Below are 19,389 nucleotides of genomic sequence, written 5' to 3'. Positions count from 1 at the left end.
ACAGTGACTGCACCAGCAGAATAGAGAGGTCACTGTGAACATAAAATACTTACCCTGTAATGATCTGAAGTTATAGCCTATAGTATTCTCCAGAGCTGCACTCACTATTCTGCAAGCTTAAGTGCTCAAATCTCTGAAATGTTTTACACCAAGATCTGAGGATGGTGAATTTAACAAATTTATTAACTGTTTTCAGTGACAACCAACAATGCAAGATATATACTGTGACTACACCAGCAGTATAGTGAGTACAGCTCTGCAGTATAATACAGGATGGAAATCCTGATCACTAATGTACTGTATATACACAGTGACTGCACCAGCTGAATAGTGACTGCAGCTCTGGAGTGTAATAATGGATCTAACGCTGGATCAATACATGAGAAATTTTTATTTAGTTTATTATTTCCCACTCTATATTCTGTGCATGGCTATGTTCCAAATAACTCCATCTATATAGAACAAGACGTTTCTTGCAATTTTCACTTCAGCCACTTAAGATTTCTTTGGAGCTAGACGTATTGTATGTGTATATGTGTGTTTGTGTGTATAGATATATGTATAGATATATATATATAATGTATATATAGCGCTATTGATTCCACAGCGCTTTACATAATGTAACATATTTTTATTATACACACATATATATATATATATATATATATATATATATATATATATATATATATATATATATATATATATATATATATATATATATTATGAATATAAATATTATATATCATATATTATATTTATTTTAATTTAATTTTATTTATTACATTAGCTGTACTACCCAGCTTCACCCGGGTTAATAACTGTTAACAAAATAGAATGTATTAACAAAAATGTATTCTGCACACAAAAACCACAAAACAAATAGTTTTTTGCTTTTTAATAATTACATTTCTAAGCTAATAGAAGCATTTCACAACATATATTTCAACACCACAGATATTCCACACAAATGTAACTAAATTGGCCAAGTAATGTGCTCCGTCTGTCTCTTTCCCCGTTTGTCTGTCTCTGTCTCTCTCGGTCTCGATCCGTCTCCCCACGACATCTTATTACCTCACATATAAGCTTCTTATACTATGAATGTCTTTTGTTCCTATAGCAACCACTCACAGCGCCTACTAATAACCTGTAGTTCCAGTCTCCATTTACTTTAATGGAGGCATGTTTTTTGGAGAGTAACTGTAAAGCGCGGGGTTAAATTTTCCTGTCAAAACAGTCTACGACGTTCCCTGGGTCACATGAGGTGTCTGTGCAAAATTTCGTGATTGTAAATGCGACGGTGTGGATACACTTTTCGTTTCACTTTTTCCCCATTATGTAGATAGGGGCAAAATTGATTGGTAAATTGGAAAGGGCGGGGTTAAAAATTCACCTCACAACATAGCCTATGACGCTCTCGGGGTTCAGACGTGTGTGTGTGCAAAATTTTGTGGCTGTAGCTGCGAATGCGCAGATGCCAATCCCAGACAGACAGACATTTTTTAGTATGTATGTATGTATGTATGTATGTATGTATAATATACTAGCTGTACTACCCGGCTTTGCCAGGGTTAATAACTGCTGTTAAAAAAGAATGTATTAACAAAAATGTATTCTGCACACAAAAACCACAAAACAAATAGATAGAAATGTAATTATAATGTCTGTCTCCCCCTCTGTATATATCTGTCTCTCTCTATCTCTTTGTCTATCTGTCTCTTTCCCTGTCTGTCTCTGACTGTCTCGGTCTCTTTCTCCATCTGTCTCAATCTCTTTCCCTGTCTGTCACTTTCCCTGTTCGTCTCTTTCCCTCTCTTTTCCTGTCTCTTTCCCTCTGTCTCTTTCCCTGTCTGTCTGTTTCCCTGTGTCTCTTTGTATGGGTCTGTATCTTTACCTGTCTGTGTCTGTCTCTTAACCCGTCTCTTTCACTCACTCTTTCCCGGTCTGCCTGCCTCTTTCCCGGTCTGCCTGCATGGTGACACGCCAACATTCCATATAAGGGCGTGGCTACGCATTCTTCTGAAGTTCTGGCCGCACTGTGGCTCCGAGCTCCATTCTCTTTAATGGAGGCAGGCTTTTTGGCGAATAACTGTAGAGCGGGGTTAAAATTTCCCCTCAAAACATAGCCTATGACGCTCTCGGGGTCCAGAAGTGTGAGTGTGCAAACATTTGTGGCTGTATAGCCGTGACGGTGCTGATGCCAATCCCGGACACACACACATACATGCATGCATACATACATACATACATACATACATACATACATACATACATACATACATACATACATACATACATACATACATACATACATACATACATACATACATTCAGCTTTATATATTAGATCTATCTCTAATCTCTATCTTTTTTTTGTTGTTTTTGTTTGTTTTTTTTTAATCCGTCTTTAAATGTAAGTTAAAAGCCACAATGGCCAGTTTTCCTTGACGGTCTAAAGATCCCTTTTAATATTTCTGTTATCAAACTGAGATCATGGTAGGACACAGATGTTATTTCAGGGTAATCTCCCCATAGCTGATTTTTGGGTTGCTCTCTGGGTCTGACTTATCCCATATTGACACTTTGAGTCACTGATAAATACTTTGTTCACATTTATCCTCCCAAAAATAAACTTTGCACACCTAGCAAACCAAAGATAAGTACTTGAAGACTCTTAAATGCTAACGTTTGTTTAAAAGGATTTCAGGAACCTGCTGCGTCAGCCATATTCCACGTCTGTGGTGAGGCCTCTCGGGTTGTGTTGACCTTGCTGTTTTGAAATATGAGTATTTTGGCTCATAAATCTCCATCGGCTCCTCTCGTAATGGCTTGAGAGCAATCGATGTTGCTATAAATGTGGCATGCGATGATGCGACAAACTGAATAAGTTCTTTTATAGAAGCAAATTTATTTAGTTTTTTACATTTTTAAAATATATTTTGTAATATGGAATTTTTTATTTTAAATTTTAATCAGTGCAAGAAAATTGAATTCTGCAGACAAAGATATTATGAAAAATGGAACGGCTTCCCCTGCAAAGGTGACCATTGTCTACTCAAATGGTTTTGTGTATAATAGATCAGAAAATGTGAAAATATTAATCTCCTCTAAATAGTAGGGCATGCTTCTGTCACTGAGTATGTACAGATGGAACACAGGCTCCTAGGCTGTCCCTAAGGCTGGGGCTCCTGGGCTGTCCCTTATCTGAAAGGTAGGCTCTGTGGTAGCCAGGTTCGAGCCCCCAGCGTGACCCTGTCTCTTGTTCAATCCTGGCTACTACTCTACCCCACCCTGGGAGCGGGTCAGAAACCCAGTAACCAAAAGGCCACAAACTGGCACAGACAACGGTCAATGAAAAGTCGCACATTGCACTTAAACACGCAAGGGGGAACAGTATGTGAACAGGGGAGTAAAGCAAAAAGGGGTAGGGTATTAACACACAACTGGAGGACTCTCATACCATTGAAAACCGCAACTTGTAGATCACCAAATCACATGAACAAGGAAGCAAAGCTATATCCGGTGAAGAGCTCCAGACTCCAGAACCTTATAAAGGTTAGAGATGGTGATCAGCCGCCTGAGCTCCCAGCAGATAATCACAGGCCAGCAGAAATTAACTCCCACTGTACTGGCAGTAAAGCCAGAACCAATCGACGCCCATGACAGGCTGTGCAACTAAAGAATCGCGGGTGGAGTCAAACGCCGCCATGACACTCAGTGAGTGCAGCACAGAATACCACACGACACCTTCACCAAGCTGTACTCCTTGGTGGCCTGACTATAATCTATATGGCAATTTTTTTAATTTTTTTTTCAGAAACTTATTATAGGAAGGGCTCATCCAAAGTTAGTTGTAAGGTTTAGTGACTAAGATCTAGCAAGACTCTATTAGTTTTTTCAGTGGTGAAGGTTAAGCTGAGCAAAATTTAAACATATGGGGTTTAACAGGACCCCATTACTGTTCCAAGTGTAAAGGGCCAAAATTACACTGTAAAGTGTCATTTAAAGGCCCCATTACTATTCTGGTAATGGCAGTAAAAATGGCCAAAATCAAAATTATATTTGGTTTAGGAGGACCCCCTTGCTTGTATTCCTATTCTAAAATAGTTGTTAAAATTTATGGAATTTGAGGTGTATCCAGACCCCAAACTCAACAGCCTAATTTAAGCATATGAGGCTATCAAATTCAGGTGAGGAGTTCTACAGCCAGTCCGTGTATCGCGGTCGAATTATGGACTGTGTTTGAAACATGAAAGTATGAAACTGGGTTAGAATTTGGGTTTCATGTATGGCATTTATCACGATTTACTATTAAAAGTGACTCAGTCGCCCAATGTTTCCGCCTTGTGTTTGTAACAAAAAAGCCATAATACAAATATATTCTAGGGGTTTCTATACACTTTAAACAGTGACCAAACCTGCCATTTGGGGCCAAACCCCATGTCCCAAGTCTCCTCTGACTACAGATGCCAATCAAAGAAGGGTCTGACATGTTCAATTTCAATATGACCAATCCTTTGTTTAGAAGGGAGGGAAGACTTTGCCAGAGCTGTTCGTTTACAGCTCTTTCCCCCTTATCTTAGAACAGATTTGGCTTCACGCACCTGTACACAATAGAACCCGCCAATATAGGCAGGATTAGCTGGCAGTCTGTGTATGGGGGGGGGCCTTCCGGCTTTTTTTTTTTTTTCTTTTTCAGAAGTATCTTTTTGTTGTCCAGATAGGATTCATCGTAGTTAAGTGCTCCTATTTGTGGAGAAGTCGGGACAGATATTGGACAGCCAAGCAATTGCGTCTATTGTGTTTGAGGGCTTAAACATGCATGTATTAGGGAGGTCAAAAGGAATGGTTTCCCAAAGCCACCTTAATATTGATGAGCGGGCACTACCATGCTCGGGTGCTCAGTACTCGTAACTAGTGATGAGCGGGCACTACCATGCTCGGGTGCTCGTAACTAGTGATGAGCGGGCAGTACCATGCTCGGTACTTGTAATGACAGTTGGATGCTTGGATGGCCTCAACTTGTGTACGGAGTAGAATTAGTCAATGGGAAACTCAAGCATTTTTCCAGAAGATCTTTAGGGAAAATGCACGAGTTCCTAACGACTTCCATTCTTCTCCGGTACATGAGTCGAGCCCATCCAAGCATCCAACTGTCATTACGTTTACTGGGCTCCCGAGCAGGATAGTGCTCGCTCATCACTAGGCCCTAGAACAGTGTTTCTCAACTTCAGTCCTCAAGACCCACCAACAGATCATGTTTTCAGGTTTTCCTCAATCAGGTTTCTAGGATTTCCTTAATGTTGCACAGGTGATGGAATTATTCCCTGTCCAATATTAAGGAAAACCTAAAAACATGATCTGTTGGTGGGTCTTGAGGACTGGAGTTGAGAAACACTGCCCTAGAAATAATTTCTTTAGTTCCTGTTTTTACCTTGGCTAAACAGACCTGTCACATGATATATTTGCATAGCTTACAGAAGTTTGATAAAAGTAGATGTAGTTAAGGCATTTCGACACAGATGATGAAGGCTTTAGTGGGCCTCATTGTGTATGCGTCTGGAGATTTCAGACTGCACTATGAGATCCCAATTATTTTGTAACTTTCGTAAATTGGGGTTTGAGTGACAAGCAAAGATGAAGAGTTGTAATTTATTACATGCGTTATAATCTGTGTCTGTTTTCAGCAACGAAAAAATCCCTTCAATTCGGAAGCTGGAGTAGATGAAGCCGACCTCCATAATGAGATGTCAAAGCAAAATCCTGATCCTGGCCTTGTGAATGGGCAAATAGGAAAGAAAAGTGGTGAGTTAAACTCTTCTCTATTCTACCTTTTTTATGTTTTTTTTTTTAATTTTGGTAATCTTTTAATGACATTTAGTGAGTATAGGGGTCACATGCTTGGGTCCACTCCCATTAACAAGTCCTGAAATACTGCAACTCTGCCTATTGTAAGTTATGAAAGACCTTGATGGCTGTTCATGAACTTTTTTAATTAGGCTTATTATGGTGGTCTTATTAGTCTGACATACCTTAAGCATAAATGTGCATTTAAAGGAACACTCCAGGCTCAATAATACTGTTGAATTCAAAGTGTAGGCTCCGAGGGGGTGGAGTATGACTCAGGGATTGTACCACCCCCTCGGAACTCTCAATAGTCATAACACTGTATATCTTGCCAAGATACATTATATCAATCGGTCGAGCTATATAATATTCCTTATGGAATAAGCCAAATACGGATACGATCTGAGTGTTGGGACTAGAAATCTAAAATTTAATGGCGTTTTAATCTTATTTTTTTTTTTATGTTTATACGATTATATTTTGGATTTTAAGTCTTAATTTAAACTTTTTAGAATATCTTTAACCTGTGACATGTTGTTCGGTTTGATATAATTGGTTCCAGATCTGTAAATTATAAAGCGTGTGTATGTGTGTAACATTTGTCACAGCAAATTGACATGAAGTTCTGTATGATCAGCTAAATTATTTCATGTACTGAATTATTTTATAATTGTATTTTTGATTCTAATGATTATGCAACTTTTAATTGTATTATGATTTTACATGTTGTAATGAATCTTGAATCAGAAATGATTATGTAAATAATTGTAAAAAGTAATTAAGTAGAATCCATGTTAAATATTTTTTTTTTTTTTTTTCCATAAACAGCACCACTATCTTCCATTGGTTGCATCTGGTATTGCAGCTCTATTAAAGTGAATAGGGCTAATGTGCAATACCAGATAACGCTGTTGCTGTTTTTGGGATCTTGTCTTGTTTTTGGAGAGCAGCAGTATTCAAGTCAGGGTAAATTTGGTGCACTTTTAGACTGTCCTAAATCTAGAAAATGAATCAGACACGTGCTATGAGCAGCTGTAAATTTGCAACCAAATTTTTGCTAGTTTCTGGCTTAAGGCTTAAGCCCCTTTCACACATAGCGATGCAGCAGCGATCACGACGGACGACCTGACCTTATGAGGATCGCTGCTGCGTCGTTACATGGTCGCTGGTGAGCTTTCAAACAGGCAGATCTCACCAGCGACCCGTGACCAGCCCCCAGCCAGCAGCGACGCGTGGAAGCGATGCTGCGCTTGGTAAATATCGGGTAACTATTACCCGATATTTACCTTGGTTACCAGCGCACACCGCTTAGCGCTGGCTCCCTGCACTCCTAGCCACAGTACACATCGGGTTAATAAGCAAACCTTTGCTTATTTACCCGATGTGTAGTCCGGCTACGTGTGCAGGGAACAGGGAGCCAGCACTGGCAGTATGAGAGCGGCGGTGTTAGTAACTAATGTAAATATCGGGTAACCAAGGAAAGGGCTTCCCTTGGTTACCCGATATTTACCTTGGTTACAGCTTACCGCAGATGCCGGCTCCTGCTCGCTTCAGATCGTTGCTCTCTCGCTGTCACACACAGCGATGTGTGCTTCACAGCGGGAGAGCAACGAGCAAAAAATGAAGCAGGACATTCAGCAACGAGCGGCGACCTCACAGCAGGGGCCAGGTCGTTGCTGGATGTCACACACGGCGACAGCGATGGGACCTTGCTGCTACGTCACGGAAAATGGTGACTTGGCAGCGACGTCGTTGTCGCTGTGTGTGACACCACCCTTACTTTTCACCGGATTACCCTCTTAACACCTATCCAAAGAATAGGTGATAAGTAGTGATGAGCGGGTACTACCATGATCTGGTGCTCAGTACTCATAACGAGCAGTTGGATGCTTGGATGGGAGCGACTAGAGTATCTGAGTATAATGGAAATTGATTAACTCCAAACATTTTTCTAGGAAATCTTCCGGAAAAATGCTCAAGTACCCCATTGACTTTCATTATATTCAGGTACTTAAGTCTCCCCCATCCGAGCATCCAACTGTGCGTTAAGAGTACCGAACACCTGAGCATGGTAGTGCTTGCTTATCACTAGTGATAACTTATTGCTCGATGAGGGTCCGACTGGTGGGACCAGCACTGATCAGCAGAACAGAACACTTTTATTCCAATTAGAATAGAGTGGCAGTGCACGTGGTCAGCCGCCGCTCCATTGGTACATTATGGGTATGGCAATCCCGAAGTTAGCAATGGGGAAGGGTCTATGAGGACCCCCCTATTACTTACCCTGTAAAGTCAAAAGAAATAAACACAAAACACAGACATCCTTTTATTTAAAAAGACACAAAACCTCCAACTTTCTCTAATTTATTAAACACCCCCCCACACCCCCACCCCAAAAAAAAACACCCCTGCAGGTCTGACGTAAACCACACAAGACCCCACGACTACCCAGCTCTGCAAGTCGCAGTGCATGATCACATTAGAAAACATGACCACTCACTCGATGAGGTTGACTCATTTACAGTGCATTTTTCTGCCAGGAGATGCAGATTTGATTCAGAAATATCTAAAACCAAATACTTAATCTGCACACATTGCCGGCATTGAGTTCAATGAATTCACCTGAGGTGAGGTCTTTGAGTTCAAAGGGTTCACTTCAGGTCAGTTCACTTGAGGTCACAGCTGGGGTACCGTGGGAACAACCAGCTGTGAACTCAATGACGTCACAACTGACAGCTGCGGCTCAGTCAGTGTGTCCTTGATGCTACAGTGGTCAGTCACGTTTTCTAATGTGACCCTGCACTGCAACCGCAGGATGTATCTGAGCCAGGATAGTCATGTGTCCTTGTGTGGATTATGAGAGATGTTCATGGGTGTTTTGGGGGGGGGTCAATAATTGTGAGGTTATGTTTTTTTGTTAAAGTATTTTCCTCTGTTTTGAAACCCCCATTACTAACTTTGGCCTTGATGACAGATGTCTGCAGCTGCCCCAACAATTGTGGGGTGGCTACAGACTGCTATTTTTACGCTGGGGGGGCCCAATAATCATGGGCCTCCCCAGCCTGAGTACACCAGCCCCCAGCTGTGGGCCTTATCTTGCCTGGGTGTTAAAATTGGGGGGAGGGGGAAACAACTACACACATTTAAAATGTATTTATATAATTAAAAACAAAAAAAAAATCCGAATGGGATTCCTCGTATTTGATACACAGCTGGGAGCTGCAGCCTGTAGCAGTCTGCTTTATCTGCGCTGGGTATCATATATGGGGGACACCATGTCATTTTTATTTTTTTTTTTTCTAAATATTTATTTTTATACTCCACAACCAATCGCAGTCACTGGCAGTCTGACTGCAACCAAGTACAGATGCTGTCACAGCGGGTGGGCGAGAGAAGCAGTATATATTCATAAAAGTTAATGAGCAGACCCGGAAGCAGTATAACCACTGCGCAGAAACTCTAAATAGAATTGTCCTGATCTAATGCCCATTTTTGCTTCTTTTTACAGCCCCCCTAGCTCTTAACACCATTTTATAGCACTATAAAGTTTGAGTTCCCATAGACTTCTATATGGGGTTTGGTGGTTGAGTTGAAGTCAAGACCTGAACCGGACTTTTCTTTAAGTCTGGCTGAACCCGAACATTTGCGGGTTCATGCATCTGCAGTGGTCAATACAAAGGACTGGCACATGACTTATTCCTTTCAAACACCATACTAAGGACGAGGTGGCACTCACTGCAGATGAAAGAAAGACTATTCTGGGAGCTAAATAGGAAAGGGTTCTTTACAGTTAGAGCGGTCAGACTGTAAAAGTTTTTTGGAGGTTTTTTTTTTTATTTTTTTTTTTTAGATTTTGATTCTGACATTAGTTGCAGTCTTGACTGACACCGTTCAATTTAGCTTATTGTCTACTAAAAAAATGGTAAAGCAAAAATTTATTTTTTTTTTATTTATTTTTATTAAACTGCTGCCTTCCATAAAACAATAAAACGATTTCATATTTGGTGACTAGTCCTATGAGAAAATCTAATTGTAATTTATTCTTGGAATTAACCTGCATAATCGCTCTGATACTAAATGTGCAGTCTGTACTTCCCGCCTGTATTTTTGTCTTTCAGCTCTATTATCCGTTTTCGTGCGCTTCTATTTGTGTAATCAATTTTTTAAAAAAAATAAAAGAAAAAAACCAAAACAATAAAAGCTGAAAACAATCCTGTCCGTCTGAAATTATTTGTGATTTTCCCTTTTCCTCTTTTTATGCTTCATCAATGCATTGCTTTTAAGTTATGCATGCAGTCTATTGTTTCATTCTTGCCCTTATTTACATGTTTTTTGCAGACCTCATGTCATCCATAATTAAATACGGTGTGAAATTACCTTACCCATCACCTATCGGTGGCAGAAAAATCTCACTGGAGGCTGAAGATGACCCTACGCCGAAACAAACTCCAGTGCCAAAACCTAGAAAACTGTTGATAAATGGGCAGCCTCCGGTGGTCCGCTCAAACTCGTCGCTCCAGAGAGAGGACTCTCTTAACGGTACGAACAAACGTAAAGGCATTTTGAAACGTAGGTCAAGTTCCAGCTCGACTGACTCTGAAAGCATTCGAATTCCTCCCAACATCGAAGCGCTCAAATTGGTTTTGCCGGCTTCACCTATACTGGAAGCTGAACAGACTCATATATTCGATGAGAGAGTGAACTCATCGGAAAACTCACCAGATAGACAAAAACAAGTGAGGTTTTCAGAGTACGTCCTTCAAAAGCCGCCCACTCCAAATCCTGAATCTTATAACGCTCGGGAAATTGGTGAATTTGGAATCCTCGACCCTAGCTCCTTCCAAAATGATTTTGATCATGAACTTTTGGATCACCCTCTTCATCAAGAGCCCAAGCCAACGTACTTGGATGTAGATGCCACCAATTCAACGGAGAATCTAGACTTCGAAGACAACCCAAGTGTTTCATTAACTCTTCAAACGCCTTCAAATTCTACTCCAATCTTGGACGTTGAGAAGAATCTAGAAGACCAGAGCCAAGAACTAAATTATGACAGATTGTACGAAATTCCCAATGAAATGTATCCCGAGATAAACATTGATTCTGCTGGTAAGGGCTTCTTCGTAAGGAATGTTATGCATTACAAATCGGCTATGTAACACTTGTCCATGTATACGTTTTACTGATTGTATTCCAACAAGCATTTCACTGCTGCTCTAGCCAAACTGAACAACTGGGATACCGGTATGATTAACACTAATATTACGGTATTTAGTAATGAAAACATTACGATTACTCTTGATCATACGGCAATTGTGACCAATGATGTACTCGATCATCAAATTATATTATAATTTTGGGCTTTTGAAAGCGAATCATGAAGGGGTTTTTGTTTTTGTTTTATTTTTCTTTTGTCTTGAAACTAGGACTATCATTACTTTCTAAGGTTTGTTAGGGCAACATGCTTCAGTATAAATTTAAAACTAGTCACAAAATGACTGTTCAAACCAAGTGCAGGCAGTCCATGCATGCATGACGTGCCTGAGTAGTTTGGCGCACCTTCCCGCCTACTTGTTCCTTATGTTATTTCCCTCTTCTTATTTCTTATGTAAACCCAGAGCTGTCCATTAAGGAGCAGGGTAGTGGAGATGGCTTGGGTAGGAAGATGCACTGAACTGCTTGAAAACCCCCATGGTCTGTGCTAGGTTTGAACAGTTATTTTGTGATGACAGGTCCCCTCTAATTTTTGCATTTTGACAAATTCTTGTGTGATGAACTTTGTTATAGTTTGTACATTATTTGCTTGTGTGTTACACAAGGACTGAAAAAAAAATCTGCCCAAAGGTGGTTACCGTATATATCTTTAAAACATCTATACTATCACCATGTGGTCAATGTGGATTTTGACTGACTGTAACAATGGTTTCTACAGTATACATTTAGACATCATGGAAAGTGCTCCACGGTATAGTGGGTTCGGCAGAAACGGATGTATAAAGTGCAGTTGGTATGAGATTACCAAATGTGGTTGTACAAAGGACCGGCTTGTATGGAATAGTATCTTCCACTGGTGAATGTTCTTGTAGCCCAAAAAAATCAAAAGGACTCAATTACAGCAAAAATACCTAAAATTTAACTTTTAATAGTTCCTCTAAAAATAGGGAAGGATCACCTTGCCTATACATAAAATGAATATACAGCTTCAGAGCTTTATAAGTTGCAAAGTCCTCCAATAGCAAAAGAGGGGACTAGCATACCCTGTCGCATGCTGTTACACAGAAAAATAACAAATGGTGCTGGCAGGTGTTACAATTAACCGAGATAGCCAAAGTTGATTCAATCATAAAACTGCTTACTCTAAGGGATAACAAAAATGGCAGCAGTATTATTCTGGGGAGAAGGGAGAAGGAGATTCTGGGAGAGGACAGTGAGTCCATTCTAAGGGGGTCCCAGACCTGTTTGGTGAGGGTCTGTGGAAACGCCGAGTAGGAGGACAAACTGACCTCTGGGAAACAAGACACACCAGCAATTGGGTGAGATTGTTCCCTTTTTTCAGACAATGCCAGGGTAATAATTTCATTACTTCAATCCCTGGTTATTGCTGATTGTAAACCGGGTGTTGGAACATCAGTTGATTTTTTTTTTTTTTTTTTGATTGAACACTTGAGTGTCATGGTCATTGAACCCCCTCGCTATTAACTGGAGGGTGGTGCTGTATGTTAATAATACTGCTGCCATTTTTGTTATCCCTTAGAGTAAGCAGTTTTATGATTGAATCAACTTTGGCTATCTCGGTTAATTGTAACACCTGCCAGCACCATTTGTTATTTTTCTGTGTAACAGCATGCGACAGGGTATGCTAGTCCCCTCTTTTGCTATTGGAGGACTTTGCAACTTATAAAGCTCTGAAACTGTATATTAATTTTATGTATAGGCAAGGTGATCCTTCCCTATTTTTAGAGGAACTATTAAAAGTTAAATTTTAGGTATTTTTGCTGTAATTGAGTCCTTCTAAACTATATACCATACCAGTGGCTGCATTATATTACAAAAAAATCAAAAGAATTATTTAAAAAATCAAGGAAAATGCAGGATATTAACCAGCGCGGTGACAAAGTTAAAAGTTGGATTGTAGATATTGTGATAGAGATATATATTTATAGATATATTTTTGAGTAAAATGTAAATAGTTCTTTTATTCTATAAACTACTGACAACGTCTCCAAATTTCCAAGCAATACATTTATTTTCTGAAAATGAGAAATGGTCAAAATAACAGAACAATGCACATAATGCACTGTGCTTTCACACCTCAAATAATGCAAAGAAAACAAGTTCATAATCATTTAGAAACAACAATACTAATAATGTTTTCCTTTTAGAGTTCAGAAATCAATATTTTGTGGAATAACCATGATTTTTAATCCCAGCTTTCATGCGTCTTGGCTGCTTTCCACCAGTCTTTCACATTGCTTTTGGGTCATCTTATGCCACTCCTGGCATAAAAATGTAAGCAGTTCTTCTTTGTTTGATGGCTTGTGATTATCCATCTTCCTCTTGATTATACTCCAGAGGTTTTCAATGGAGTTCAGGTCTGGAGATTGGGCTGGCCATGAAAGGGTTTTGATGCGGTGTTCCTTCATCCACACATTGATTGACCTGGCTGTGTGGCATGACTCATTATCCTGCTGGAAAAAACAGTCCTCAGAGTTGGGGAACATTGCCTGAGCAGAAAGAAGCAACTGTTTTTCCAGGATAACATTATACGCGGCTTGATTAATATGTCCTTCGCAAAGTTTAATCTGCTCAATATCTAGAGTAAGGTAATCTTCTGAGTCTAATTTTCAGCTTTGCCCAACACCTGGTCATCTAATGGTTAGACTGAGACCTAGAGAAGCGTACAAGCCACAGTGTTTTGCACCCACTGTGAAATTTGGTGGAGAATCGGTGATGATCCGGGGATGCTTCAGCATGGCTGGAATTGGGCAGATTAAACTTTGGGAAGGACTTATGAATCAAGCCGCATACAAGGTTATCCTGGAAAAACAGTTGCTGCCTTCTGCTCAGGCAATTTTCCCCAACTCTGAGGACTGGTTTTTCCAGCAGGACAATGTGCCATGCCACACAGCTAGGTCAATCAATGTGTGGATGAAGGACCACCACATCAAAACCCTATAACGGCCAGCCCAATCTTCAGATCTGAATGCTATTGAAAACCTCTGGAATGTAATCAAGAGAGGAAGATGGATAGTCACAGGTCATCAAGCAAAGAAGAACTGCTTACATTTTTACGCCAGGAGTGACATAAGATCACACAAAAGCAGTGTGACAAGACTGGTGGAAAGCTGCCAAGACGCATGAAAGCTGTGAAAATACAATTTATTGCTGGGAAATTCGGAGACTTTGTCAGTGGTTTATAGAATAAAAGAACAATTTACATTTTACTCAAAAATGTAAAGGGAAAAATCGGAGAAACTGATAATTTTGCAGTGTCTCTTAATTTTTGTCAGATATATAGATATAAAACAATTTTTGCTTTTCATTGGATTGTGGCAACACATTTTGGATTTTGATATTTTTTTTATTAACTCCCTGAATTGTAGTCAGTGTTCATACGTTGATTGTTTTAAAATTTTCAGCTCATGTGGTAGATTATGCCACAGCTCTGCATTAGATGGGAAGAACAGCCTGCAGTGTAAAATCTGCCGTAATTGGTGATCAAAGCTATGAAATGTAACAAAATTTGTATTTTTGGAAGCTGCTGATGAATGAACTTTTATGCCTATATTTACTATTACTTTTTGCTACTATTTATTTACTTTATATTCTATTATTTCTATTTTAATATTCTATAGATTTTTTTTTTTATTTCTAAAGATATTACTCGTTACTATTTTATTCTATATGTCTATTCTAAATTATTTATTCTACTTTTATTTTACTGCTAACGTATATAGAATATTTTTTTCATTTTTTTACTCTTATGTTCTATATTGTTACTATTACGGTTTACTATTTTATATTCCATTTCTATTGCATATTTATACTAATGTTTCTATTTTCTTACTAATATATATTTTATTTACGGTGTACTATTTTATATTTATTTTCCACTATCTTTTTTTTTTTTACAAATGAAAAAATATTTTTTTTTAGTAATCTTTATTTTTACTTTTTTTTGGTTTTCTAGATTACCATTTTCTATCTTTATTTTACTAATGAAAAAATATATACCTTTTTTCTTTTTTTTTAGTAATACTTATTACTTTTTTTTACTTTTTTTTTTTGTTTTTTCTATTACCATTGTCTATATTTTCTACTATCTTTATTTTAAGAATAAAAAAAATATTTTTTTCAGTTATTACTAATTTTTTTTGTAATTTATTATTTTTTCTTTGTTCTAGATTAACATTTTCTGTATTTATACTATTTATCTTAATGCCATTTTACTATGTATATTTGTTACAATTTTACTATTATTCTATACAATTACCATAGTTTTTTTTTTGTTTTTTTTAATGATCACACGGTTTGTTTAAAGTGTAGTTTGGTTTCAAAAACCCATTTTTAAAAATCTCAGAGAAAGGTAACTGTATTAATTGTATATCATAGGGAATACTATTTGTAGCTGGTGGAGGAAGCTGGGTACTAAAACCACTGCTCTGAAGTGCGCATGCCCAGCCAGGTATATGGGCCCAACAGTACGTCTATGGGTGTAGCCTTAATATCGGTGTGCATAGCCGAAGTACGAGTTGTAGCCTTCAGACTGGTGGTTTGCCCGATCTGTGGGGCCCCCACCGGTCAGCTGCATATAACATAACCTATGGTATACAAATGTTTTGGGGTTTTTGTATTTTAAATCATCGCGCAATAATGGGTCACTCGCGTTTGTATACATGCGTTCTATAGAAATTTGAAGAAGTTTGTAATTCCTCAATCTCTGTTGTGTATCATCACGAAAATGCAAACATCTGCTGATGGGATCTCCACGATAAGTGAACAATGTGATAGTTTAATAACCTACAATTGTCAATGGTAAAATCTGGCTCATTTATCAAGATTAGTGGAGAAAAATTACAGCTCAAAAATTTTAAATTCCTGATCTCATTAGTAAAGAACCTCTTTAATCATTAGTGCATCTGCCAACAGATTTTATAATACAAACTGCCTAAATTATTTTCATTTACCCTATGTGGCTGGTGTACTTGCTTTGAAAATAAATATCAAAAATTCTGCAAAAAAAGTTTCTCTACCCTATATAAAAAGGAGCAATTTTTAGGACTCCAACATACCATAGTATGGATTCATTAGGTGCTCCTTTTTTATTTCAGGATTATTTAGATATAGCCATTTTGGCATTGAGTTTTCAAAGTACAACAGTCATGAGGTCCAATTTGATTTTATTATAATACACTAAGTTGTTGTATTATGAGTTTTATCCACATTTGTTCTCTCCACTCATAAACCACCGGTTCTGTCTTATAGGTACAGAAACTTTGTATGCCGTTGTGAAGAAACCTTCAAAATCTTCTTCGGATCAAGAAAAAGGTATAACAATCTATTCAGTTATACAGTTTTGACAAAGCGTAGTGATCCTGGTTTATATCGATCAGCCCTTTAAGGGGTGGGGTGATCTCAATAGGGAGGAGGCGCATCCCTTATATAGGGTCCTGTATACCGGCCTCCCTATCACATTCAGTCCTATACAATACATTAATCTGCATGTCCCCTGAATAGTAGGTGCCTCATTACTTGGCTGAAGAAGTTTCTGCTAAATTTTAAAATAATTTTGGGGTGTCACAAGACTGGAAAATGTGATTTTGAGCACCAGATTTCCTAACCTATTTGCACCATTGTTTTTAAGCTTTAGAAGGTGGCGATACGAGTCCTAGTAATAGGCAGGAGCAGACAGAGCAGGGCTCCTGTGCAAGGACAATTTTGTGACTGGGTATGTGACAGCAGGTAGAGACACCAACAAGTTTTATTGAGGCGGGGAGCATAGAACGGCTAATATCAATATTTAAAGTCCACAATGAGTCCTCAAAGTTCCAGGGGCGCCACCTGGCAATCCGACGCCAGAGAACATGTAGAAGTAATCCTTGGAAGAAGTCAATGGATCCAACAGATGAGGGACACAACCCAATCCCACCTGACGGCTTCCATAAAGCCACACATGGGTGCCAGGGTCTTGCCTCAGCGAAGATCCCAGCTGCTCAAACCTCAGGCCACACCCAACTAACTAATCCACCATCAGTCTGTTCTCCAGTGCCTGTAGATCCACCCGTGGAGGGGGGAAGGGTTCACACCCACTTTTGAGTAATTGCAATGTATGGAGAAGTCTCCAGAAGCTCATGGCTCCATTGTCTTCCACAGGCCTGTCTATTGGACTCACCCCCAGCTGAGCAGAACAAAGACAGCCAAGCAACCTACATGACCCTATATGTCATAGAGTACTTGAATACAGTCCGGGGGTTGGGGGAAGGACACCTCGTCATAACCCCTTCCCCCCCCCCCCATCAATTTGTGTACGGACTAGTGACCTCAACAGGTCGCTTGTCAAGTACACGTAAGCATGGCTGACATGACTCAGGGCTCCTCCTGCCTGGACAATCCATCGGCATTTTGTGTTTGCTCCATCTTCTTTAGTGTATGGTGGAGGTGTAGAGTTGAAGGGTCTGGCTCCAGTTTGTATCCTCCTTGACTTAAACTCTGCTTCCTGCACCCACAAATCGGCATTGTAGATCTCACATCATTGCCTAGGAGAATATCTACAGGCAGGCCGCTTATCACCCCAACCACACATTGCCTGACCTCCAAAGTCAAGTTCTACACTTTCTTTTGGGATATTTCTCCTTTGTCCTCCAGCCAATTCAATGGTAAACCCTTGTACTGGCTGTATAGCCTCTGGCCGAACCACTCGGGGATCAGCTATTGTGAGAAATGCGCGAGAGTCACAAAAACCAAGAACTCTGTCCATCCAGTACAACCTCCTGTAAGTGCTTTCTTGGATGATGAGAAGAACTTGGGGCTGTGGCTCGCACCCCATAAACACCTAGTGGTCGAACATGAGAGTCTGAGTCATTAGGCAAGTCTACTTGAACGGGTGACACCTCTTCCCTCATTGTACTTGGCTGTAGATAGTTAACAGGTCAATTTGGTGCATGGTCATTCCTCAATTGACCAGCCGGACAAGTGTCTTGCTGATGGCCAGGCTGCCCATATCGATAACATCTGCGCTGCGTCTCACTCCTTTCAGTTTGCATTCTAGAGAAGTAGGTAGGAGAACTTGGTGACTGATATGGATGTACAGGTGCTGGAGATGGTTGTCGATTTGGAGGATGACTCCACTGGATAGATGGGCATGTGGTCTGCAGATGCCCGGTAAGCCCACAGCTAGAACATCTTCACTCTTCTACTTTCTTTCCTCGTCGCATTCCAGAAAATGTGGTTGGAGCAACTGGAGGCACATTCACATGGGTATCCACATGAGGTGGTGACCTAGGAGGTTGAGGAACATTGAGTACTGAAGGACAAGGAACCTCTGGTGTTGGGGTGCTGGTCATTTTTTTTTTTTTTTATTTTTATTTTTTTTTTTTTAAATTCTCACTCTAGCAGCTTCTTCCACTGAGGCTTGATAGTGAGAACCTCATCAGCTAGAGCAGCAACTTGTTCCACTGTCTCTGGTCTCCTCTCTCAAACCTATTCCCGGATCTCAGTAGGGCACTTGGCATAGAACTGTTCTTTTAGGATGACCTGGAAGAAGGTCTCGCAAGTTAAGACCCCCTCTGCCTCCAGCCAGCGATGGCATACTTGTTTGAGTCTGTGGGCATACATTTTGAAAGACCCTTACCCATCACAGGCTAAAGTACGGAACTGAGCCCTTTATGTATCTGGGGTCACGGCATAATGTTCTAATATGGTTTCTTTAATGGTTCTATAATCACAGTTCTACCGAGGGTCTATAGCTCTATAAGCTTCAGCAGCTCCACCCTCTAAGAACCCAACTAGGTGTCTGACTCGCTCCCTTTATGGAACGTCCATTAATCGGCATTGATGCTCAAAGTCCTTGAAGAAGCCCTCAATGTCACAGCCTCATTAAATGGTTTAAAGTCCTTACGGGACACTCTGGGGAATTCACTCATGGTGGGTGCTGTGGGTACAGTCTGCCTGGAGGTTCTAGCTGTTTCCACAGCAAGCCTCCTCTCCAGCAATGCTCTCTCCTTAGCGCCACGAATAGCCTCCCTCCTATCTTCTATGGTGGCCTCTCCCAGCAGTGTCCATCTCCTCCTCGTACCACACATCCCAGTGACTTTTTTTTTTTTTTTTTTGGGTATTTTACCTCTAGCTCCCGTCTTTCCTCCCCTTGCTGTGGTAATCCTTCCTCTGTGCCATCTTGCAGGCAAGCTCCTTCCAAAGCCTCAATTAGTTGCTCCTTGGAGAGTCCTTTGTAGCCAACTCCTAATTCAAGGGCCTTTGTTTTGAGGCACGACATAGTCCAGTTCCTGTATCCTGAGGTTCTGGTTCCAGACGTTGATGAGCCGT

At 40.0% G+C, this 19,389-nt stretch overlaps 1 protein-coding gene across 8 annotated transcripts in view; it reads left to right on the top strand.

Moving 5' to 3' along the window:
* SYTL2 (synaptotagmin like 2) overlaps positions 1-19,389 on the top strand; it is a 136,182-nt gene that overhangs the window by 68,466 nt on the left and 48,327 nt on the right. For 6 of the 8 annotated variants that reach the window (XM_075337537.1, XM_075337534.1, XM_075337535.1 and 3 more), the window contains exons 5-8: positions 2,977-3,040; positions 5,688-5,805; positions 10,186-10,956; positions 16,333-16,395. In XM_075337537.1, coding sequence (XP_075193652.1) covers positions 2,977-3,040; positions 5,688-5,805; positions 10,186-10,956; positions 16,333-16,395 — 1,016 coding nt within the window. The remainder of the gene's footprint in view (positions 1-2,976; positions 3,041-5,687; positions 5,806-10,185; positions 10,957-16,332; positions 16,396-19,389) is intronic. The other 2 variants (XM_075337540.1, XM_075337543.1) reach the window with 1 other exon arrangement.

This window comes from Anomaloglossus baeobatrachus, chromosome 2 (assembly GCF_048569485.1).
Source record: "Anomaloglossus baeobatrachus isolate aAnoBae1 chromosome 2, aAnoBae1.hap1, whole genome shotgun sequence".
Taxonomy (NCBI): domain Eukaryota; kingdom Metazoa; phylum Chordata; class Amphibia; order Anura; family Aromobatidae; genus Anomaloglossus; species Anomaloglossus baeobatrachus.
The sequence above is the reverse complement of the archived record's forward strand: the minus strand, read 5'-3'. Positions and strand labels throughout refer to the sequence as shown.